The sequence below is a fragment of the Xyrauchen texanus genome, chromosome 43, assembly GCF_025860055.1.
Source record: "Xyrauchen texanus isolate HMW12.3.18 chromosome 43, RBS_HiC_50CHRs, whole genome shotgun sequence".
Classification (NCBI taxonomy): Eukaryota; Metazoa; Chordata; class Actinopteri; order Cypriniformes; family Catostomidae; genus Xyrauchen; species Xyrauchen texanus.
The window spans coordinates 27,804,259-27,830,187 of record NC_068318.1 but is presented as its reverse complement, the minus strand read 5'-3'; the positions used below and the strand labels follow the sequence as shown (position 1 = coordinate 27,830,187).

General features: G+C 38.8%; 1 protein-coding gene across 2 annotated transcripts in view; it reads left to right on the top strand.

The window, feature by feature from the left end:
• The window catches only part of LOC127635867 (transcription factor 7-like 1-A), a 46,084-nt gene that overhangs the window by 16,782 nt on the left and 3,373 nt on the right, over positions 1–25,929 (top strand). Inside the window, exons 4-11 of one of the 2 annotated variants that reach the window (XM_052116125.1) lie at positions 10,533–10,616; positions 18,242–18,377; positions 18,905–19,007; positions 19,229–19,312; positions 22,898–23,041; positions 23,158–23,317; positions 24,136–24,243; positions 24,350–24,401. In XM_052116125.1, the coding sequence (XP_051972085.1) occupies positions 10,533–10,616; positions 18,242–18,377; positions 18,905–19,007; positions 19,229–19,312; positions 22,898–23,041; positions 23,158–23,317; positions 24,136–24,243; positions 24,350–24,401 (871 nt within the window). The remainder of the gene's footprint in view (positions 1–10,532; positions 10,617–18,241; positions 18,378–18,904; positions 19,008–19,228; positions 19,313–22,897; positions 23,042–23,157; positions 23,318–24,135; positions 24,244–24,349; positions 24,402–25,929) is intronic. The other variant, XM_052116127.1, reaches the window with a different exon arrangement.

Below are 25,929 nucleotides of genomic sequence, written 5' to 3'. Positions count from 1 at the left end.
CAAAGCAATAATTAGCAATCTTAGCAATTAGCAGCGGATGTTTGATTCTCCCATATATAGCCTCTCCATGATTTAAAATGAAGCACCAATAACGGTCATGTAACTTAAGCTTTATTATGGGTGAAAAGAAAAGAGGCCGTTCATTAACATGCGCATCTGGGATGGCATAAGTGTGAGTAAATGATGAGAGAATCTTAATTTTTGGATGAATTATCCCTTTAACTGTTCTTTTCTAATGTACATTTAAAATTAAGCATAAACATTCTAGATTGGAGTTTTCATTGTGACAACGGTCTTTTTAAAACAACATAACAATTTAGATTTATAATGTCAGTCAACATACAGGGTATCGGCCGTTATTTAAATAATTGCCAGCTATCTGTGTCAATGTAAATCTGTATTTCAGTGACTTTCTAACTTAGAAACTTTGCATAGAAAGTATATTGTTTTTATTTATTATACCTGTAAAGTTTATAACAGTGGTTCTCAACCTTTTTGGATGACACCCCCTCCCCCCACCCATAAAACACAAAGTTCAATATTTGTATTATTTACTTAATTTGCTCAATGCAACTTCGATGCATTGAGCTTCGATCCACAGAACTGCCTAATAAATTCAGCAGGCTTATGCATCAAGAATGTGAGGCCAAACCTTGCGTTTCTTGAATTCAAGCAGATGGAGGGCTATATCTGGGGCCTATAAAATGAAAATGCGGAGACGGAAACTAATAATAACAGTGATTTTGTTAAGATATTTTACATTTGCCTTTTTGAAATTTGTATTTATTCATTATTTATTTTGATATCTTTAACAGTGGTGTTTTTAACAAGACATAGTAAACACATGGAAGTATGAATCTTCTCTACCACTACCAATCTTCAAAAACTATGGCATTTTTGTAATTATAAACAGTAGACCTACTCTAAACGCATGTAAAAACAATAAATACAAAATATAAATATTTATAAGTTATAACAAAAATCATTGATATTCCCTCACTCCCCTAATGTAGCCTATGACAAATTTAATAGAGCTGAAGTCATGATATTTATAATATTTATTATCTTTCTGTTTCTGGCTAAAGTACAGTTAGTGTTACTTTAGTAAATTTAAGGGTGGTGATGTAGAATTCTGTGCCGAATTCAAATGGTTTCCACTTCTCGCCCCTTGCTTCTCACTGATTCTCACAAAGCTGCGAGATTAAGAGCTTAAGTTTTAAGAGCTTTGCGCTCGCACTGCTCTGTCCATTGAGCCGTATCCATCTACAGATACTTCAGGTGCGTCGCAAGACTTCAAAATCAGATGTACCACAGTACAAATACTGATACTTAAAGTCTTAATAAACATTTTAATACAAATTGGAACTTGACAATTGATTTGATTATGACTGATATATGCACCCCCACACACACACACACACACACACACACACACATTTGTAACCTAATGCCCCCTCTCTACTAATTTGCTCTCAGCACCCCCTGGCATCCCTTAAAACACCCCTGGGGGGTGGTAACGCCCCCGTTGAGAACCCCTGTTCTAGATAGACTTGGTTAAGATCAAATTAATACCTTCACTGGCTAAGAATTATTTTGCAGTTTTTTTTTTTTATTATTCTATTATTTCTGAACATCTGGGTTTATTAGATTTTAATTTATTTTACATTGACACTCTTCACTCTATTTTAAGTTGACAACTTCCCCCTGTGGTTCACTTGGTGCATTTGTATATTTGTCTTGTACACCTTTGTTTCCTATAATTTAAAAGAACTTGCATTTACCTAACCAGGTTGCCTTGCATACTAATAAAGAACATGCAATTTGAATAATGTTGGGGTACATTTAAAAGTTGAAAAATCGAATTGTGAATCATCCATATGTTTGATAAAAATCGAGATTAAATATTTTTTGCCATATCACCCAGCACTACATTCAAGTATTCTATAAGACTCCAGTGGTTAAACCAGTGTCTTCAGAAACGATATGATAGGTGTATGTGAGTAATTTTTTTTACCATTCTCCTCCTTGCTCAGTCAGTCTCCACTTTAATTTTCACTTTCCCATTCTTCTTGTGTTTTTGGTGATTCACATTCTTCTTGCATATTGCCCCCTACTGGGCAGGGAAAATAATTTCTTGCAAAAAGGACTTAAAGGGGACCTGTTATGCAAAATTCACTTTTACGTGGTGTTTGTACATGAATGTGAGTGGGCAGTGTGTGTACAATGTTAAAAGTCCTCCCACTCCTCTTTCTTATATTTCTGTTAATCAAAACCTGTGTCAAAATGAACGGTTTCGTCTGGTGACGGACTCCACTCTCCACCCCTGAGTGATCTACACACAGTGTGCCATTTCTTTCCGCACTGGAGCAGATACAGTAAGAAGAATAATGTCTCAGCTTCGTAAGCATCGTAAGTGTTCTTTTGTTGGCTTTAAAATTGAACATAAGAGTCTTCATGTACTCCCGGCATCAGAGCCACTGAAGACGCAGTGGACTAGCTGGACTGGTAATCTGGCAAACCGGGTTTTGCACAAAGGACCTCAAAACGGCACCACGATATTCAGAAAAGGACAGCGAACACCCCACACACACACACATACACACACACTCCACTTCTGGGCCAGTTGCTATGTAAAATCCCGGGCCTCTCCATCTGTTGACCCTATGGAGTTTAAAGTTCTCCGAAACTTATCAGAAATATGCCAAATTGCTTCTTAATGTGATTAGTGGATGAATAGGTGATTTGTTGGCTAAATCACTGCTTATTGTTTCTATAATAAGATAAGCCTCCTTTAATGAGCTTCAAGTCCTCATAGTTTAATCTCTGAACTTTTTTTGGAAACTGGACATTTTTTGCTTGTTAACATTGTTTGTTTTTCTTTTCCAAAGTTGTATTTTTTCCCCCAGACTGCAGGATTTAGCCAATTTGCAGGGAAGATCTCAAATCTCTTATTTAGATTTGAATTTATTTTCCCCGAAAATGTATTTCCTATTAGAACCGATAGCAGTGTCTTTTGTCTATAAAGTGTTTACTTAATAATTTGAAACTCTAGCAACTTTAAAAAAAACAAAAAAACAATAGGCTTGAATGCTAACCTGCGGTGAGGAGGGCTTGAAACCACCTCTTCTATTGTCTTTCCCACTAGCGACTGTAAAAAGACCAGCAAGAGGTGTCACTTGCATAAATGAGCCAGGTGATGTCAAACCTCTCTGGCCACATCAGGGCACTGCCATATAGGCATACATGGATGTAATCCACAGCCTTTGTCTGGTTTTACTGTTCCTAAGCTGAGATGGTAATAGACTCTTTTGTGCTCCACGAGTGTTTTGCTCCATTCTAGCAGAGGGTGAGTGTAAGGAATGGGAGTAATCATTGGGGAGAAATGTAGGCCATGCTCTGAATGATTGATGTGACCTACTTGGCTCCGCCCCACTCCAGATGACTTTTTTTCTTCTACTTCAAATGAAAGTTCTGTTGTTTTGCAGAGACTCCTGTTGTACGACATTTCTGAATCCAAAACATTTCTTGAATCGTAAGAAAGCCTGCGGTTGTGGTAAAACATGTTGCCACTTTCATATATCTCTTAAAAAAGAGATAAGAGTTATGTACAGTGGATATAAAAAGTCCACACACCCCAGTTAAAATGCCAGGTTCTTGTGATGTAAAAGAATGAGACAAAGATAAATCATGTCAGAACTTTTCCCCCTTTTAATGTGACCTATAACGTGAACAATTCAATTGAAAAACAAACTGAAATCTTTGAGGGGGAAAAATAAAACAATTCACAATAACCTGGTTGCATAAGTGTGCATACCCTTAAACTAATACTTTGTAGAAGCACCTTTTGATTTTATTATAGCACTATCTCTTCTTTGCAAAAGCGCTCCAAATCTGTCAGATTGCGAGGACATCTCCTGTGCACAGCACTCTTCAGATCACCCCACAGATGTTCAATTGGATGCAGGTCTGGGCTCTGGCTGGGCCATTCTAAAATGTCAATCTTCTTCTGGTGAAGCCATGCATTTGTGGATTTGGATGTGTGCTTTGGGTCGTTGTCGTGCTGAAAGGTGAACTTCATCTTCAGCTTTCTAACGGACACCTGAAGGTTTTGTGCCAAAATTGCCTGGTATTTGGAACTGTTCACAATTCCCTCCACCCTGACTAAGGCCCCAGTTCCAGCTGAAGAAAAACAGCCCCAAAGCATGATGCTGCCACCACCATGCTTCACTGTGGGTATGGTGTTCTTTGGGTGATGTGCAGTGTTGTTTTTGCACCAAACATACCTTTTGGAATTATGGCCAAAAAGTTCAACCTTGGTTTCATCAGACCATAACACATTTTCCCACGTGCTTTTGGGAGACTTTATATTTGTATTAGCAAATTCAGCCGGGCTTGGATGTTTTTCTTTGTAAGAAAAGGCTTCTGTCTTGCCACCCTACCCAATAGCCCATTCATATGAAGAATACGGGAGATTGTTGTCACATGTAGCACACAGCCAGTACTTGCCAGAAATCCCTGCAGTTCCTTTAATGTTGCTGTAGGCCTCTTGGAAGCCTCCCTGACCAGTTTTCTTCTCGTCTTTTCAGAAATTTTGGTGGGACGTCCAGTTCTTGGTAATGTCTCTGTTGTGCCATATTTTCTCCACTTTATGATGACTGTCTTCACTGTATTCGATGGTATATCTAATGCTTTGGAAATTCTTTTGTACCCTTCTCCTGACTGATATCTTTCAACAGTGAGATCCCTCTGATGCTTTGGAAGCTCTCTGCGGACCATGGCTTTTGCTCTGAGATGCAACTAAGAAAATGTCAGGAAAATCCTACTAGAACAGCTGAACTTTATTTGTGATTAATCAGAGTCATTTTTAATGATGGCAGGTGTGTAATGACTTCTATTTAACATGAGTTTGAATGTGATTGGTTAATTCTGAACACAGCCACATCCCCAGTTATAAGAGGGTGTGCACACTTATGCAACTAGGTTATTGTAAGGTTTTTAATTTTCATTTTCCCCCCATGAAGATTTCAGTTTGTTTTTCAATTGAATTGTTCACATTATAGGTCACATAATGGTTCTGACATGATTTATCTTTGTCTCATTCTTTTACATCACAAAAAATGGCATTTTAACAGGGGTGTGTAGACGTTTTATATCCACTGTATGTTTTGACAAAAGGCTTCATTTCTACCATTTGACTGTCATTATTGAGTGTATTTGTGAAGTTTTACGTTGTCATAATCCTGTTAAAGATACCCATCATCTTCGCTCGGCAGCATGGAAAGTATTTAAACATCACTTCATTCTTTCTATGTGACCTATGAACAAAGAGCAAAACAACATCTATCCAACTAGACGGCAACAAACACCCTTAAGGCACATTTGTGAAATTTAAGAGCATGAGTTAAACTCATATTTAATAATTATTGAAAGAGCAAGCACCAGATGCTCTTGTAAATATTCTTTTCTCTGTAAATTTAGCTGTGAATATCAATATATGATATACTGCATTTTAAATAGTTATAGACTAATAGGTTAGCCAGGCTGATTAATTGGCTGACATTAGATCATTTTGAGATTGTTGTTCTGTACTGTGTCTGCTTGCCCAAATGGATAAGCACTGCCTGATTTTAAATTGGAAATTTGTAATATGCTTCATAAATATATAAACAGCTGAAGTCAGAATTTTACATTTTAAGTTTAATTGTAGAAAACATTCCCTGTCTTATGTCAGTTAGGACCACTACTTTTTTAAGTAAGTGAAATGTCAATAATAGTAGAGAGAAAAAAGCTTTTATCACGCACAACAGTCGTGAAATACAATTTACTCCGAATGGTGCCAAAAACAAAAAACATCCTGTGAGCAACAGTTCTGTGGATGGAAGTGCCTTGTTGATGAGAGAGGTCAACAGAGAATGGCCAGACTGGTTTGAACTGACGAAGTCTATGGTAACTTTGATACGCTCTGTACAATTGTGGTGAGAAGAATATCATCTCTGAATGCTATTCTGAATGCGGGTTGGCGCTGTTTTGGCGGCAAGAGGGGGACCTACACAATATTAGGCAGGTGGTTTTAATGGTGTGTGTGTGTGTGTGTGTGTGTGTGTGTGTGTGTGTGTGTGTGTGTGTGTGTGTGTGTGTGTGTGTGTGTGTGTGTGTGTGTGTATTATACAAATAAGTGTTAGTTTCATTTTATCTCTGTAATTACTCAAATAACTAAAATTAAATCATATAACCCACCCACTTTGCTTTTTAAATAATTATATTGGCCATTTAAATCCCTTATTGGTTGAAACAGTTTTTTTCTTAATTATTTTTTATTTCTTATTTATGCAGTTTTTTTTTTTTTCACAGAGATTGTGTCACTTTGCGAGTCTCCCCTATAATTTAACCTATGTTTTTAATGGTTCAAATCTGTGCACCATTTCTTTTTTCTTCTCAACAAGAAGTCAATGTTGCATATAGCTAAGCATCTGGTCATGGAATTATGGCTTTCAAAAACAAATCCCCAGACCCCAGGACTGTTTATTTTGGCCAGTCTCTCTCTTTGTGTCTGCAGAAAAGCAGGGCACCAGTCCCTGCTGCCCGATACTGTGTACAGTTTGTGTGGGAAGGCAAAACCGAGATTGTATTTCAAGATAGTATGTTAAGTTTTCAGTCAGGTGGCATGATGGTGGTTATGATGAGGAAGGTAGATTGTACTTTATCTGTCACCCTTCCACTTTAACTGCAGCTGCTATACCAGAAACACTGCAAGGCCTCCATAGAAAACTAGATGTTCCTCAGAACGATTCCTCTTAAGAACAAGTCACAGATGCCTTCCTGAAAGCCATCCTCAAATATAAAGATGTTCTCCTTGATTGCCTGGACGAAATGGATGTAGCTTTTCAAGGAATAGTTTAGCGAAATAATGAAAATCCAGAACTAAGGAGACGTTAGTCCTAATGTTAGGCCTAATGTTGGCCTCAGTCACCATTAACGTTTTTGTTGCATGGAAAAAAGGTGCAGTGATTTGTGATTTTAAATTCCCTAACGTCATGTGTAACATTTTCAAGAATTTTAATTTTTGGGTGAATGATCCCTTTTATCAACTCTAGTTTGGACAATAGAGGTAGCTTTTACTGGTGAAAGTGAGTTCTACATGCAGATCTTCAATAAATAGTGCATAGGGCACAAGGTTCATCCTGCCAGCTGGAAGGAAACTGTACCAGTCACTGCTTTTCAACTGCTTTTGTTTTCCGCACCAGCAAACCTGCCCCCCTCCCTCCCCCTAATGGACCATAATGTCTTTTCCTTTTTTAGCCCACGGTCCAATCCAAACTTCCTCACAACAATTCCGCCAGTGATGAATGAAGTTTTAAGGGGGAAACAATGTATTATTGACCCCTTATGTGCTCTAACCTTTTGTTCAATGGTAAAAACATGTTTAGATACTGTGTTGATGGGCTTGTCAAGACTGTGTCAGCTGGTACAGATTTTGCTATAATTGTTTATACCGCGATAGGTACAGTATATCCACATGGCTATATGCAGGCAAGACTGTAAAACGTGGCTCATCCAATCAGAAGTCGGAAATATCCATTTCATAATGTTAGATTTATTTCAGTCTTTGGTTTTAACGCAAGTTTTATATAATGTGAAGCAGCTGTTTGTGCGCTGATGCCAGACTTTTCAATTATTTGTTAAGAATAATCATATATTTTGGTTTGCATTCTTTAAGTTCCAAATAAAGAGGAAAGAAATTTAGAAAAAGTAAATTTTGTATATACAAAATTTAATTCACTGGATTATCCATCAATAGGCATTAACACATATTTCAACCAAAAATATAAATTCTCACATCATTTACTCACCCTCATGCCATCCCATATGTGTATGACTTTCTTTCTCCTGAAGAACACAAACAATTTTTTTAGAAGAATATCTCAGCTCTGTAGGTCCATACAATACAAGTGAATGGTTACCAGAACTCAGAAGGTCCTAAAATGTTGGATAAAAGTAATCCATATGACTCCAGTGGTTAAATACATGTCTTCTGATGTGATATGATAGGTGTGGGTGAGAAACATCAATTAAAGATCAATATTGAATTCTTTTTTTTATTATCACTCTCCACCTTTGACTAGCCCCAAGCAGTAGGTGGCTGAATGTGGAAGTGAATGTGTAGATTTTCAGTAAAGAATGACTTAAATATTGATCTGTTTCTCACCCACACCTATTATATCACTTCTGAAGGCATGTATTCAACCACTGGAGTCATATGGATTCATTTTATACTGCCTTTATGTTCCTTTAGGACCTTCAAAGTTCTGGTCACCATTCACTTGCATTGTATGGACCTACAAATCTGAGATATTCTTCTAAAAATCCTTATTTTGCAAAAGAAAGTCATACACTTTTATGGCATGAGGGTAAATGATAAGAGAATTTTCATTTTTGGGTGAACTATCCCTTATAAACATAATCGATTTTTACATGGAATGTCCAGCAAAAATAACTAATATCTTGCTGTGTTCCTTTTTCCGAGATATAAAGTTACTTATACTATAAAATAAAATTGTGATCATACCGCCCACCCCTATGATATATGAAGATTTTTCTTATATATATTTGATCTATATTTGTGTTATCCCTCAAGAAGCATGATACATTTTGTTTGTGAAGAGTTCCTGTGGTATTTACATCCTCTACAGACATATGCCTTCTTCAGCCCCGAAACGCAAGAGCTCAAATCACTAGGGACAGACCCACAGGAATATCTGATACGGTCTGACTTCTACACAAACCAGATGACTGAACCAGGCAGGGAAGTCATGAAAAACTAAATTTTATAAATTGCTGCTGAAAATCGTATAAGTGCTAGACATGAGAGGCCCAGAGAAGCTGAGAGGCATCAAACTTTGACACGCGCACACAGAGCTATGTGGGCTTTCACAATAAACGGCACCCTCCATATAGGAAGTCTATTCATTCATCACTGTGTGTCTCCTCCCTTCTCTTATTCCATACCACACTTACTCTAACAGCCTCGCTCTATGCTCTTCATTCTCTCTCATTGATTTATAGAGGGGAAAATTTGAGACTGAACACCTGATGATCGGGTTATTATAGTTTAGAATTTTTTTGTTGTTCTTATTTCCCCATTTTTTTCTTCTTTTTTCACTCTTCAACTCAACTTTTTAGTATTAAGGATTTAGTATTGTAGTATTTTTAGTATTTTACAACTGCTAAAGTTAATGTGTTATTAAATGTTTAAAATAGTCATATTTGTCATTGCCGTCTAGTGTTATCGCCATCTAGTAGCATTCTCAATTTTTTTTCATGAAAGGCGTGTTGTAAAGATGTCAAATTTTAGAATATACTGTGTTTTTAAAACTAAAGTCAATTCATGGTCATTTTTATTTTATTTAGTTGTGAGTCTCAAACATTTAGTTTATGTTCTTCTAATTGTATTACATTTTATTTCAAGCAACGAAAATGTTTTCATTTAGTATTAGTTTTTAGTTTTCGTTAACGGTAATAACCCTGCTCTATGTTCCATGAATTCTGCATGGCCCCTCTCCCCCTCCTGTCTTATGGAACTTCCTCCCAGCTGTTCTTCATACTAACATGCATACATACGATCCATCCAGCTGGGCTTTTACTGTGTAGGGACCTGCAGTACAAATCATATTTAACTTTCCCATCGCACCCCCTCCCCTGGGCCCTCCTCCTGTCTCTGACTCAAAAACTGTCCCAGCTAATGCTCCCAGGTGCTAAACAGTGCTCGGAGTGCATCTTACAGATTTCAAATGAATGAAGACAAAGAACAGCTGGACTGGTGGAATCCGTGTCGAGGAAATGGATGATGCATAGGCCCATTTATTTGATTTGTAGTTTAGTACTTGAAGTGTCTTCCATTGACTAGGCAAATTCAATTTTTAATACAGTGCAAACAAAGTCTGGACTGGACTAGACTGGTCTGGACTGTTTTTGTTTAGTTTTTTTGGTTTGGGTTTAGGTTTTGTTTGGGTTTGTTTGGTTTAGTTATGTTATTGTGATGAGGAGGAGGGCGTGGCCAGGCTGTAATGATGTACGCCCGGTGCTGATTCTGCCCTATCAGCTGGGAGAGGGATAAAGAGGAGCCAGGGAATGTAACAACAAGGTCTCTACTTAAGGGAGGCTTAACCGGCTAAGCATTCAAATTAACTTTTAATAACACCAAGGAACTTAAACATAACATTAAACACACAGACCGCGCTGTGTGCTTCTCTCTCTCTCTCTCTCTCTAACTGGCGTCCCCGGCTCCTCTTTATCCGTCTCCCGGCTGATTCAGCACCGGAAGTCCATTGATACGGCCCGGCCTTGGCACCTCATCACAGTTGTTTTTTGTTTTTGTTTTCACTGATTGAGAAATACTTCTACAGATAGCATCACTAGATCCAGAACAGAGCTCTTAAGAGAAGAATTTGAGTGTGTTCTTGAATATACAAAAGCTTGTAGACCACCTACAGAATGTGGATTGTTTTTGATATTCTTCTCTATTTTCTCTGCAGTATCTACAGATGAAATGGCCTTTTCTTGATGTTCCTGGGGCAGCGGCCATTAAAGACTCCAGATCACCCACACAAGGGCACTTAGTAAGTCCACAAGCAAATTAATATTCAGTATAGTTCAGTGTATTAAAAAGGTCTATCAACTGTGATCTAGCTTTGTTGTCTCCCCCTTGGTGAAACAAATGTTTTGAAGGCAAAGATTTTAAACATTAGATTAACATTCAAATATGAAATTGCATGTATAAATTCTTTTGAGGTTGCCAACAGAAAGCAAAGCTCACACGGTGAGTTTGTGTTTGATTTTTTCCCACACAAGCATGACTAGCTTTTAGTTGATGCCCAGTTTAGAATGAGGGCTTAAGCTTGTTGTTCTAAGTGTCAACAAGCAACAGACTTATTTTCACACCTCTCCACCCCCTCCGGCCACTCATGTGACCCAACTTTTGACCTGCTTCACCCTAAACAGACACCATGGCGGAGAACCTCAGGAATGCTCGCTCCAAATGTCATCTAATCCATTCCGGAGACACGTTTTTTAACCCCCCTCCAAACATGGAGGTTGCCAGCTCAAAACGATTTAGTCCATGCCATGACGACAATGTGATCACTGACTGTGGTATGGGCTGGAAGATTAGAGCGTCTTCCCAAGAGATTCCCAAACAAACCTTTGGGTCAGTTTAACCTAAACGAGAATCAAATGTAAAGTTCTCAGACTAAGATTATGATGACCTGACATTGCGACTCAGTACACAGTGACCACAAGCCAGTACAATTGACCCTCTGGGGAGTGGGAGTCAGCAAGCCTTTGTGTTATGATATTAAATTGATTGAGATAAAATATATTGCAAACTTCCACCAAGCTCTGGCATTTTGTCTTACTTGGCATGTGTTTCATAAAGCACCTATTATCATGGTGTGGGACTCCAGACAGACTGAAAATATGCAACGGGGCAATTTCAATCCAATTATACAGAGATGAGTTGACAATTGAAGCCTGTTGAGTTGTGTTGTCCTCACAGAAAGCCAAAACACTGAATGCTACTGTTCAGGAAAACAAACTTTGCTTCCTCATTAGACGTTGGCTTCAGGGATACATTTCTGGCATGCAGATTCGACGAATCTATTGTGATTGAAGGATTAGTTGTCGGAAAATAATTTAGGGGACATTCTCGAGGGTTCATTGTGTTCTTAATGAATAGCTGGTGCTGCTGAGAGCACGCCAGACTGCCGGGAGGGTGTGAGTGACCTGTGGATGCCATTTCTGTGGCTGCACAGATTGGGTCCAGAAGGCACACATGCTAATAGGTTGAGCCAGCGTGGTCCGAAAGGCTCAATTATTCAGGAACCGGGTTTGTTTAGCATTCCGTTGGCTTCCCTCTGAGTGCATGTTTGTGTGATATGGCAGTATTGGGCCCATCTCTTCACACTGCCTTCTATACAATGCATCTGGACCCAGGCCCCATGAATAATACTTCAAACCAGAACAGAGAGGCAGGTGATGAGTGAGGCATTGTGGGAACTTCAGCCTTGTCAACTCCACTGTGTTCTCTGTGCATGTGTCTAGGTCCAAATTTGTGCACCCCTCTTCCAGTGGCACTACCATGGTTCATGTATCAAATTTTAATAACATGGTACAGTATGCTCATCGTATTCATACCGTGTTACCATAAGGAGAGAACCATGGTATTGGAATAGTTTTTCTGTATTTTTGGTAAAACCATGGAACTTTGAGATGTACTATGGGAAAGTATGATTGCCACATTCATATATACAGTATACCATGGTACTGAAAGCAGAATGTAGTCCCCTACACTCCTAAAATAAATTTCATCTTGAGTTCATACTCTTCATAGATCACCTTTTTCCAGAAGTAGTTTAGCAGTGTCCTGTTGCTACTTTAAATGCCGCTTGTATGCAAATCATCAACTTGATGTAAAATGCATTAGCTGGAGTTTGTAAGTGCATGCAGAGTATCTTATCTAAAGTCAACTAGAAATAAAATGAGTCCAAAACCCACCAAATTTACAGTAACTTACTTTAGCAACAGTAGATTCAGCAATCGCACTTGGCTAGCCACCACCTTGGCTGTTGTCATATCTCAATGGCATGTACACAAAGTAGTCGATAGCTGATTGTTTAAAAAAAATATTATAAACTGATTACACTTATGTTGTTCTTCTGAGGAATGCAGTTGTAAATGGATGCCCATTGATTCCACCCATTCTGTCAGTGTATTCTTTAACAGGCAATAATGTGTCTACCAGCCATTTTCAAATTTTAAAAAATCTGATTACAAATGGCAATTCCGTTTAAATTGCGTACTAATAACATTGACAATTGATGGTTCTTTGTCAAGGCTGATGTTTCTGCTAATGGAAAATTAATGCATTTTCATGCAACAACAAGATGTGCTCATCATGTGATTTTTAGTTTTTACCATTAGAACTGTAATTGCTAGGGATACCCCGATACCACTTTTTCTCTTCCGATATCGGAAATCACAGTATCAGCCGATCCCGATCTGATACCAGTGTTTTTTTGCATAATCAGTTTAGAATATCTTTACCTTTATGTTTTGGAACTAATTGGGGGTGTTCTTTAATATGTAAGAAACAAACCTCTAGCTACACATTATTTCAATAAAAATGTATAACTTATTTAGAAAAACTTTTGTTAACTAGTATACTGAATAAAGCAGCAGCAAACATTAATTCCAGTCTTCAAGTCTTCAGTTAGGGCTGGGTGATAAAACGCTATCGATATACATCACGATAAAGAAAATCCACGATAATCTTTTGAGGAATTTTCGATATTTACTGCGTGTCGCTAAAACACAAGCAGTTCGGCAGCGCTAGGAGAGAGCTTGCACCGCTGCCGATCCTACGATCCACCTTGCGAGCATGACGCTCGGCTTTCATAGGAATGAATTGAAAACGCTCTCATCTTTGCTCGCAACGTAAGGTCAGACTGGATGAACTTGCTAATGCTAGCAGCCTTGCTAACAATTAGTTTACGTCGGACACCAGATTGATTCCATCCACACCGCAAGACTTCATGACAACGGTTGCGCATCCTCTCATCGTCTCTAATGAAGAGCGCAACAAAACAACAGTGATGTGGACAACAGCTCTGATCTTTCTGCGCTGTAATCTTGAATATTGTTCTCTTGCAACAAACATGCATAATTTCTACCCTGTCACACTCCGAACACGTTGCCTCTTTTCCCTGCATGTGTGTAGACATGATGCGCCGCATGAGTTAACGTGGTTTCAAAGCACCTTTTTGACCATAAAGTTTTTCCCTACTAAATGTATCTTTATTAATCAGCATGTTACGAGCCTTTAATAATATACAACTCAAATAAACAAATCGATTACTCTTCTAATTTTGTGAAAATTAATTAGATGTCTGGAATGGATAAGGAAAGACTAAAATTACTAGTTGGTAGACTAGTCTCTCACTTTAATTAAAATATTATTTTTTTTTTAAATGTTCTCTCAGGACACCCCTGAACCCACATTCAGCATCATTCCACAGTCACAAGGGCTTCTATGCCCCATACTTGTGTATCTGAATAAAAATAGCTGTCACTATGCTTAAAAGACAGTAAAATTGGTAAAAGATCCCTCAGACCCCACTGCTTTTGCCGTCTCTAGACCCCCTGTGCAGTTTTTTAGAGACTATTTTGACTGTTTAGAATTGTATTTTTTTCTTCCGTCAACTTTGAAATAAAAAAAAAAGAAATGTGCAATGTTATGATAAATGTATATGACAGTGGATAAAGTACTTCATAGAATTCAATATTGAAAAAAGATTATTCAATTGTATCGATAACAATTTTGGCCATATCGCCCAGCCCTTTCTTCAGTAGAAAAGAATTAGCAAAATTGTTTCAACTTGTATCTGGAATTTAAAGGATTCAGATCGCTTTTTTGTTCAATTTAGTTGTAAGATATCAGCTCACTTTTATATATTTGGGAACACATTCAAAATATAATATATTATAATTGTAATATATAGTAATATATCTCAATTGTGTACCTTTAACTTTTAAACCCTCACGCTTTTATTTTGACATTCTGAACTCTCCAGGAAGTCCTGTAATAGTCTGTTTGTAGGCAAGTTCACAGTAGTTTAATTCACATCTCATTCAAATTCTGTAAAAAATAAATAAAAAAAAGCAGCCATTCTAAATGCATATTATAAGTGAACCGAACTTTTGAGCATCTACATCTGAGATGTTGTTCATGAGTAGCGCTCAAATATTATGCACTGCGTTGAAGGCTCAGAACAGCCGCGTGTGTAAATGAGCGCTGGAGCTGCGCGTGCATTTTATATATTTACTTATTAAACACAGCCTTTTGTGATTCACAGAGCTAATGCATTTCTTCAAGTGGCTTTGAATAAAAAGCACGAGTCATATAAACTACTTTAATTGTGTTTTTATGGTTCTTTTATGTCATTTTTTGAGCTTGACAGTAACGAACATGACTAACACACAGTAACGGATTTGGATCATGCTCGTCGGACTGATACCCGATCCATTTAAAAACGTCAGTATCGGAGCCGATACCGATCCAGGAATCAGATCAGTGCATCCCTAGTTATGGCCTCCATTTACTATATCTGGTAAATTACAAAACCTATGCATAACAAGATGACAATAGAATGCTTAAATCACTTATAGTAATTTCAAAATTGCCTTTAAGTAACAAGAAATTGTGGTTCCTAACGAAGATGCTTGAATCGAATTCAAAGCCATGTACTTTCCTGGAGATTAGCATACCCCTGTAGATGTTGATTGTTGTAAATTGTGCCCATTGTTAGTGACGCACGAATCTCACTGCTTGTTTTGGTTTGTCCATACTCTGAACTATTTTATTATCCTGCATTTGAATTTGTTTTTAGCCTCTGATTATTCCAGTGCTAAGGCGCTCATTGTGTCTTGATCCCCTCCTACTCAAAAGCCTGTTTGCTCAGAAACTCAAGTCACATATGAAGCCAAAAAAAAGAAACAGCAGGCCACATTTGGTTCTTACTCCATGATGTGCTTATTTTAGCAGAGCTCCAGTTTTAACAGCTCCATGTGGTGGCACCAGAAGTCATCTTTGGCGGGTGGAGTGTTCCCCAGCCGAGCAAGTGGAGTAGAGCAAGAGATTAATCAGCAGGAGTAGAGAATTTACTCTGCACTTTTTGCCAGCTTGTTTACTGTTGCGACATTTGTAGTTTTTAAATGTCTGCAAAACCTCCTTGTGTTGTGGCGATCCAAGGATCATCATGCATAGGAACTCTTAGAGGTTTACGTTAAGACCTTTGACGAACTTTGTTTCAAATTAAGTTGAATGTCTTGAGCGTCCTTATTAAGGTCACCATTGAATAAAAGATTGACCTAGCACCATTGGTAAATATGTTTTTGAGAACTCTCGAGGCAATGTAGTTTAATTGTGACAAAAGGTGGAACAATGTTTACACAGTGACTCACTTTTTCTGTTTGGAGAGGTATTTTATAAGCTGATACTTTTTTTTTACTGTCATGCTGGTCAGGCGTCTTCGACGAAGCAACTTACAAAAGTGGATTTAAGAGATTTATCAAGTTTCGCCCTTGACGAACCGCAGGACTTGTTTCAACAAAAGAAAAATCTCTCTTTAAATGGTGCATGTTGACAGACATACAACATGAAGCAGAGCCAAGCTCTGCCATCTAAAGGTGGACTCTGACATACTTCAACCAGAACCGCTCACTGAGATTGTGCTGTTGTTGCCGTATCGTTGTTTTTCTTCAATCCTAATGCTGCTGAACCCAATGACTCAGCTGATGATGCATATGCTGCCAACATTCACCATGCTATGGCCTTGCGTTGTTCCCCTGCAGTCCTTAATGAAAGTCTTGATTTATGGACTTAAGCCCTCTAGACACCATTTCGTAAGTGTTAATCTGGTGGACACTTCCATCACTCTGGCTGTAAAGAGTCTACTCATTCTGAGAGATGTGGCAACAAACAGGACTCGTCCCAAGTGTTGATATAGATCCTTGGGATGCTTTGAGTCAGCAGGTCCCATTGGGGGCAGAGGAGGGCGGGGGGCCAAGACTGGCAGCAGTCTGTGCTTGGGGTGTATGTGTCGGATGGAAACGTCTGCAGTGTTTACACAGCAGGGATTCTTGGCAGTAGGAGAGCAAGTGAGACGGGGAAGTTCGAGCACTGTTTGCATAGAGATTCAGACATGGCTAGAATCATAGTGGACAAGGAGCATTGTAGAGGATGTGCAAGTTTTCCTCTTCCTTTCACAATCTTGCCAAGAAAGATTGTGGGTTTACAGAAGTCAAAGGCTCACTTTGCCACTGCAAATTAAATGCAAAATTATTTGTAGTATTCTATTATTTTATTATTTATAAAATGATTAACAGTCAGGACACAGACAGTCAGACAGATAAACGGGAATAGAGCACACTAAGAGGCAATGGGCAAATATGCGAGCGAAAGATCTGGTTGTGTTTGGACTGTGGGAAACGGGAGCCAGTCTCGTCTCAATGCAGGCCTTGTTCATGTTCACGGAGTGCCGGTTGGATCAGAGGTCAAACCCACTGCCTACATAGAGGTGGGGGAAGGTTAGCACAGAGGATACAAGACTGCATTCTCTACTCTCGCTCCCTTGTGATGCGCTGAGCCAACAAGTAGCCTATTCAATCTGTGGCTCACCACCTTACATTGGCTTATGTACACATCACAGCAGTATTATTATAGTGCTGCTGCTGTATTTATGTAGTTAGTATGCAGACACAAATGCTTTGCCAAATTATTGCAAGTGCCTAATTCCTTTGCACATGTTTAATATGTATTCTGCTGTTACTGTGGTGGTAACATCCCTCAGTACTCAAAGGAGCAATTGAATTACCTTCAAATGTCTGTGCTGTTAAATCGGATGTATTGTTATTTAGGTAACTAGCTTACTGGAGAAGACGTCAGCTAGTCGTGTCTAGAAGGTAACAGTCTGGCTGGGGAAAGTCTTGCAAGAGCTGCATGCAACATTTAAACGCTGTGTTTTTGTGTTTATTTGGAGTACCACAGAAACCCTACACCTTCTTCTACCCTTAAACCTACTCCTAAATTTAACCCTTACAGCAAATGAGACTCTCACAACACTTTCCCAGCTGGACTGTTACCTTCTAGACACAGCCATGGCACCCTTTCACTTTTTTAATGCTCTAAATATGTAGGCCTAATCTGTTGAGTATTGAAGGGATTGCTACAACATGTGCTGCATTTGGCCGCCTGCTAATCCCTGGATGTGTAAAGACTGCGTCACTGGCACTTCTCTTCAAATGCCTGCCTGCTCACCCTAGCATCATTTATGGCAAGTGGCAGCTGGCATCATGTAACAAGGCTGCAGAACGTGTCCCCAGTTCATGCAGAAGGGTTGCAAGTGTGCTGAGTGAGAGAAACGATGCTTTCTTGGGGCGTTAGGTGTGATTTCTCCTACTCGCCATGCAGACACTCAAATGCCCAACTGGTGTTTAATTTCCTTTGGTAGAAGTAGGGCAAAGTAAACACTGTATCCGAGACCTATTGTTGTATAAAACACTCTGGCACCACTCAAGTATTCAGGTCTAATGGCTTTTTTCCCCCTTTCGGCTGCTTTTTGGCTGTTACAACACGCATACTTATCCCTTTTCTCCCTCCTCCACCTCTTTCTCTTGTTCTGATTCTCAGTCCAACAAGGTGCCTGTGGTACAACACCCCCATCATGTTCACCCCCTTACACCCCTGATCACATACAGCAATGACCACTTCTCCCCCGGGACGCCCACATCTCACCTTTCGCCAGAGATTCTTGACCCCAAGACAGGTAAGCTCCACCGCCTGAGGCACCATAACTCTTCCGTTATCAGTGTTTTGTTTTTTATGAAGGAGCATGAGGTGAAAGCCAAAAAAGCTGAGTCACAACTTGTTTAGATGGGTTTCACTGCAATAATGTGTGCATGCAAGTAGGTGAAGTGTGGCATTTCTGCGCCTCTGAGTTTGGAGCAGGACTACCTGTTTGTCCGAGCAATGGAAGATGGGGAAGCGAGTGAAACTTCAAAAGTCCAATTTTTTTGCTATTCTGTTTGTGTAGAATAAAAAAAAAAGTAAATTAATATTTAGACATGCTACCTATACATCTCACAATTTTTAAAATCACTATTTTTACATTTATATTTTAAATTTTTTTATTTATACTACTACCTCTACAAACCCATACCTATTTAAACGTCATTTCATTTTCTCAGAATTCTGTTTGCAATTTCTATATCAATATTATGCCATTCGCCTTTCAATTATCTTCCTTGTTAATAAGAAGGCTTTGGTTAACCTAATCGGTATTTATTTCATCAGGCATACCAATGACCCCTCACCCGTCAGAGCTGTCCCCATATTACCCTCTCTCTCCTGGGGCAGTTGGACAGATTCCTCATCCTCTAGGATGGCTGGTTCCTCAGTAAGTCTGCCTCTAGTCTGAACCCTGTGGTCTTCAAATGCATAATGGCAACCTTTCTTTTACCCTGCAGATGATGTAATCAACGTTGTAGCTATTTGTAGTACTTCTCCAAGTACTACAAGTACTTCTCACAAAATAGCAGCTGTTTTTCCAGCACAGTTCCCTGATTTTGCTGTAGCAAGTTCTTTGATAAGCTGAGTTGTTCATATTTTTATCTTCAGGCAAGGACAGCATATGTACTCCATCCCTCCCGGAGGCTTCAGACACCCCTACCCTGCACTCGCCATGAACGCTTCCATGTCTAGGTATGTAACAGCAATGAGGATCTTGTTTTCTGCACAAATATGGTGAATTTAAGTTAAACCTGCATTTATTATTTAGTGTCTATTTGCAACCCGGTGTAAATGGCAACTGACACACAGTGCTGCTATATGCACCCCTATAGTCAGTGTTGGGCAAGCTACTCAAAAAATGTAGCTAGCTAAGCTACCAACTACTCAACAGAAAAATATGTCAAGCTAAGCTAAAAGCTACGCTTCAGAAAAAGTAGCAAGTTACACTACAAGCTACATGGCAATAGTAGCTTGCCTCATTTAAGCTACTTCATATTTTTGAATCACATTTTATATGATTACCGTATTCATATCCTACTGTATTCACATGATGCTTCAAATTAATTAAAATAATACCATGGTACTTCGCTATATTACCACATTCATATAACATTTTATTAACACTGTGCTCCCAGGTAATGGTACATGTTCAAAAAACATGGTAATGTCATGGTACTTTTTTAAGTGTTTTCATGTAGGCTAATAAGTGTTTTGATACTCTTTTGGTTGGAACAAATTTCTTTACTTGCAGAAGTCGTTCACAAGCTGCACACGTATTGAGCTTAATAAAGACTTTCTTCATCACTGGCAAACGATAGGATGTATTTGCAGGTTTGGTTTCCATCGATTGATTGTAGATCCACTGCAACCAGCGTCATCTTTATTTGCCGTGCTATAAAATAATCCTTGAGCTTGTTGACAAGTGAGAGCATCCGCCAAGTGTCATAACCGATTGAATCGCGAATCGATTCTGACCGCTTTCCTATCACGTGTGACCAATTCATTCTAAAGAACAGACTCAAATGAGCAACATCGGACATCTTTAGTTCTGATTCAGAACTGGCATTAGTAAACACTGGGTACAAGGCATGATGATGAAAACAAGCCACGTGATAAAATGCGTGGATTGACAGTCTCAGACGCGGAGGCAACTGAGATTCGTCCTCTGCAACCCGGATTGAGGCGAGTCACTACGCCACCACAAGGACTAATAGCGCATTGGGAATTGGGCATTCCAAATTGGGGAGAAAAAGGGGAAAGAAAAAACAAACAAACACGGGTCATATGGATTAATTTTTTGACGCCTGTATGTGCTTTTTACAGAGCAGAAATATTCTTCTAGTGGTGGTGTAGTGGTCTAATGCACATAACTGGTAAACTGGTAATCAGAAAGTCGCTGGTTCCATCCCCACAGCCACCACCATTGTGTCCTTGAGCAAGGCACTTAACTCCAGGTTGCTCTGGGGGGATTGTCCCTGTAATAAGTGCATCTGTAAGTCACTTTGGATAAAAGCGTCTGCCAAATGCATACAGGTGAAACTCAAAAAATTAAAATATCGTGCAAAAGTTCATTAATTTCAGTAATTCAACTTAAAAGGTGAAACTAATATATTATATAGACTCATTACAAGCAAAGTAACATATTTCAAGCCTTTATTTGATATAATTTTGATGATTATGGCTTACAGCTTATGAAAACCCCAAATTCAGAATCTCAGAAAATTAGAATATTACATGAAATCAATAAAAAAAGGATTTTAAATACAGAAATGTCGGACCTCTGAAAAGTATAATCATGCATATGTACTCAGTACTTGGTTTGGGCCCCTTTTGCATTAATTACTGCCTCAATGCGGCGTGGCATGGATGCTATCAGCCTGTGGCACTGCTGAGGTGTTATGGAAGACCAAGATGCCTTCAGCTCTTCTGCATTGTTTGGTCTCATGTCTCTCATCTTTCTCTTGGCAATGCCCCATAGATTCTCTATGGGGTTCAGGTCAGGCGAGTTTGCTGGCCAATCAAGCACAGTAATACCATGGTCATTGAACCAGGTTTTGGTACTTTTGGCAGTGTGGGCAGGTGCCAAGTCCTGCTGGAAAATGAAGTCAGCATCTCCATAAAGCTTGTCTGCTGAAGGAAGCATGAAGTGCTCTAAAATGTCCCGGTAGACGGCTGCGTTGACTCTGGACTTAATAAAGCACAGTGGACCAACACCAGCCGATGACATGGCTCCCCAAACCAACACAGACTGTGGAAACTTCACACTGGACTTCAAGCATCTTGGATTGTGTGCCTCTTCATTCTTCCTCCAGACTCTGGGACCTTGGTTTCCAAATGAGATGCAAAATTTGCTCTCATCAGAAAAGAGGACTTTGGACCACTGAGCAACAGACCAGTTCTTTTTTTCTTTAGCCCAGGTAAGACGATTGACATTTGAAGCCCATGTCCAGGACCCGTCTGTGTGTGGTGGCTCTTGATGCAGTAACTCCAGCCTCAGTCCACTCCTTGTGAAGCTCCCCACACATTTGAATGGCCTTTTCCTGACAATCCTCTCCAGGCTACGGTCATCCCTGCTGCTTGTGCACCTTTTTCTTCCACACTTTTCCCTTCCACTTAACTTTCTATTAATGTGCTTTGATACAGCACTTTGAGAACATCCAACTTCTTTTGCAATTACCTTTTGAGGCTTTCCCTCCTTGTGGAGGGTGTCAATGATGGTTTTCTGCACAACTGTCAGGTCAGCAGTCTTCCCCATGATTGTGAATTCAACTGAACCAGACTGAGAGACCATTTAAAGGCTCAGGAACCCTTTGCAGGTGTTTAGCTGATTAGAGTGTGACACTTTGAGCCTACAATACTGAACCTTTTCACAATATTCTAATTTTCTGAGATTCTGAATTTGGGGTTTTCATAAGCTGTAAGCCATAATCATCAAAATTATATCAAATAAAGGCTTGAAATATCTTACTTTGCTTGTAATGAGTCTATATAATATATTAGTTTCACCTTTTAAGTTGAATTACTGAAATTAATGAACTTTTGCACGATATTCTAATTTTTCAAGTTTCACCTGTAAATGTAAATCTAAAAATCATAATTTGTATTCTGCAGAAGAAAGAAAGTCAAACACATCTGGGATGGCATGAGGGTCAGTAAATGATGACTTGAATGTGATGTGGAAATAATCATGATATGCAAAAGTCACATGGTTCAACACGTGGAGTTTTATTAATGCGACTAGTGCTTTCAGATATTTTATGACTGCATTTTTTGTTTCTGTAACCAGAAAAAGAACGGTTTCTGCTTGAGTTTATTTTGTGGTGCTGTGAAATGCTGAAGTCCAGTGGATAAATTGCATATAACAAGAGTGTGCAAATCGCAGATCGGACTGCAGTGTTTTTTCTCATCTGTTAAAATGACAATGCTGCTATTGTATAAGCTGTTGTGAATCTGGAAGCCCTGACTGCAGAATTTTCCAGATAAGGCTGCTAGGTTGAACAGAGACGAATTAAAAGCCTCATATAATGTAATGTCAACAGTGACTTTTGGACATGTACCAAAGGAATTCCATGGAATTTATTAAAAGTATTTTGGAGTTCCATTCCAAAATAGTATTTTTGGAAATACTTTGGAGTACCATAATTAACATATTATGAGTTTGATTATTGTTCAGTATCACGGTATCGATTATCGTCTGTCTATCTGCCATTCTATCTGCCTGTTGATTGGCCTTAATTTTGAGTATCACTGACTATAAATCTCTCTTTCTCTCTCTAGTCTGGTATCCAGTCATTTCTCTTCTCACATGGTGCCTCATCCTTCTCACAGCCTGCACCAGACTGGCATCCCTCACCCCGCCATTGTGTCTCCTGCCATTAAACAGGAGCCCAGTGGCGACAACGCCAACAACTCAGCTCACGGGTGAGTCTCTCATCTCCATTGCTATTTACACATTACTTTTTACACCTCCATTACTCTGTCTATCATTTCTCTGCTCTTCTCTGACTGTCTTTGTATTCATCTGTCACCCCATACAGAAAGCCCTCGGTGCCTGTGAAAAAAGAGGATGATAAGAAACCTCACATTAAGAAACCTCTGAACGCCTTCATGCTCTACATGAAAGAAATGAGGGCCAAAGTAGTGGCAGAATGCACCCTGAAAGAGAGCGCAGCCATTAACCAGATCCTAGGCAGAAGGGTGAGGGCTTGCAACTCCATTATGCTGAGATGCATTAGTGTGTTTCTATTCATCATCGTCTTAAAGGATAGTTCACCCAAAAATGAAAGTTCTATCATTATTTACTCCCCCCTTAATGTTGTTCCAAACCCATATGCTGTTGTTTTTTTCCCCTGTGAAACACAAAAAGGACATTTTTGAAGAATATACTGCTCGTTTTTATTCTGTGTAATTACAATAAATGGGCACTAGAGCTTTCAAGCTGCAAAAAGGATGCCAAAGCACCATAAAAGTATCATCAAAACTAGTTAATTTGGGCGCTGTATTCTAAGTCTTCTGAATCGATACGATGCGGTTGCGTAAGGAAAAGACAGATATTTAAGTCATTTTTCAGTGATAATATGGGTCTCTCCCATAAATTGAGTTTAGCACACATTCGCATTCAGAATTCAAAAATGGCGCATTGCGTTCGATTTACTGCACATATGAGAAATTGACATGACATTTTATTAATTGGGACACAGACGTTAGACCTAGTCATATGCTTTGGAGGAGGTGATGATTATAGTGGCTAATGAATTTCAGTCGCTTCCTTACACAAACTATCATATGACTTCAGAAGACTTGGAATATAGCTTACACGTCATATGGAATATTTTAATGGAAATTCATAGTTTGACAGCCCTGGTCACTTTAAACTTGCACTGTATGGCAAGAGTTTATGGGTTTGAAACAACATGAAGGTGAGTAAATAATGGCAAATGTAATTTTGGATGAACTATTTCTTTAAGGGATGATCAAAGGAGTCAAATTTGACCAAATGTGCTCTTGTTCCGCAGTGGCACTCTCTTTCACGCGAGGAACAGGCCAAATACTATGAACTTGCCAGGAAAGAACGGCAGCTGCATTCTCAGCTTTATCCAGGCTGGTCCGCGAGAGATAACTACGTAAGTGAGCACAGGGTTGCACAAAAAATCATGGCTTGTTCGGCTCCATTGTTTTTGGCTGTGTGAGGAGTTTTTCTAATTTGGTCCAAATCATGTCTCCCTACAGGGAAAGAGGAAGAAACGGAAGAGAGACAATAAACCTGACTCCCCACAAGAGAGTAGGTGTCAATGGCCATCTGTATTTATCTGTTTCTCTCTCTGTATGTGTCACCTTTCGCAGGAGGTTTTATCAACCACAATACTGCGTGCGGTCTGATCACTCCACTCACAGATCATATTTGTTTATATGATTTTGTCAGCAGGAGCTAGATGAGGAAAGTTTTGGGAAAGTAACCTGAAATTTCTTAAAAGAATAGTTCACCCAAAAATTTTAATTAATATTCTGTCATCATTTACTCTATTTTTATTTATGATGTTTTGAGGAAAGTTAATGCTGCTCTTTTCATTACGATAAAAGCACACCAAAAAAAAGACAAATCGTTTATTTATTTAAGTAGTTATTCATAGAAAGTCTTGCACTCCACAGTAGCTCTAAAAATATTTTTTGCACTTGGCACATGAAGACATTGCACAAGACAAGACACTGTATTACACCAGGTTTGACATCAGTGATTCTCACGTGTCACATATCCGATCGAGTTGTGGGAAGTTTGAATATGTGCAAGCTCAAGTGAGATTAAGATTTTAATTGGTTCTTCACACAAAGCTAACGTATGTCTTTAGAAGACTTTATAAGGAAAATAGCATGCAAGCTGTATGAACTAGTTTTATGGTACTGTATAGAAAAGAGTGACATTCTTCCAAACATCTGTTTTTTTTGTTCCACAGAAGACAGACATACAGGTTTGGAATAAAATGACAGCAAGTAAATTATGGGATTTTCATTTCATTTGAAAGGAAAATTCTCTCATTTACTCACCCTTATGCCATCCTATATGTGTGACTTACTTTATTCTGCTAAACACCAAAGAAGATTAAAAAAAAAGAGTATCTGAGCTCTGTTTGTCCATTCAGTACAAGTGAATGGTGTTCAGAACTTTGAAGCTCCAAAAAGCACATAAAGGTAGCATAAAAGTAATCCATGAGACTCCAGTGGTTAAATCAATATTTAAGTCCTTTTTACCATAAATGTCCTACCTGCCCAGTAGGTGGTGGTATGCACAAAGAAAGCAAATTGCAAAAAACAGAAGAACAAGAATTTGGAAGTGAAAGTGGACATATTTTGTAAAAAGTACACCTATTATATTACTTCAGAAGACATGGATTTAACCACTGGAATGTATGGATTACTTTTATGCTGCCTTTTTGTGCTTTATGGACCTTTAAAATTCTGGCCGCCATTCAACTATTCCTTTAAAGATATGATCTTGGTTCAATAATCTTTGGCATAATGTTGATTTACCACAAAAAAGAAGAAAAAATGTCTGTTATGTTAAGGCCTTTACAAAGAAAGTGAATAAACGTTAAAATATGCACTGTTTCAAAACATTGAACGTGTTAACATGATTTTAGTATGATAAAATTGCTTACAAATTTTATCAGTGTAAGTTATATCCAATATTACAACTTTTTTGCCTTGAGGACAGCAGTAAACCCTGTTTGCAATTGTCATCACATTTAAATCAGGTTAGCTTGTAATGTTTTTGTCTCATAGCTATACTTTTGAAGCAGTCTGTATTTGAATGT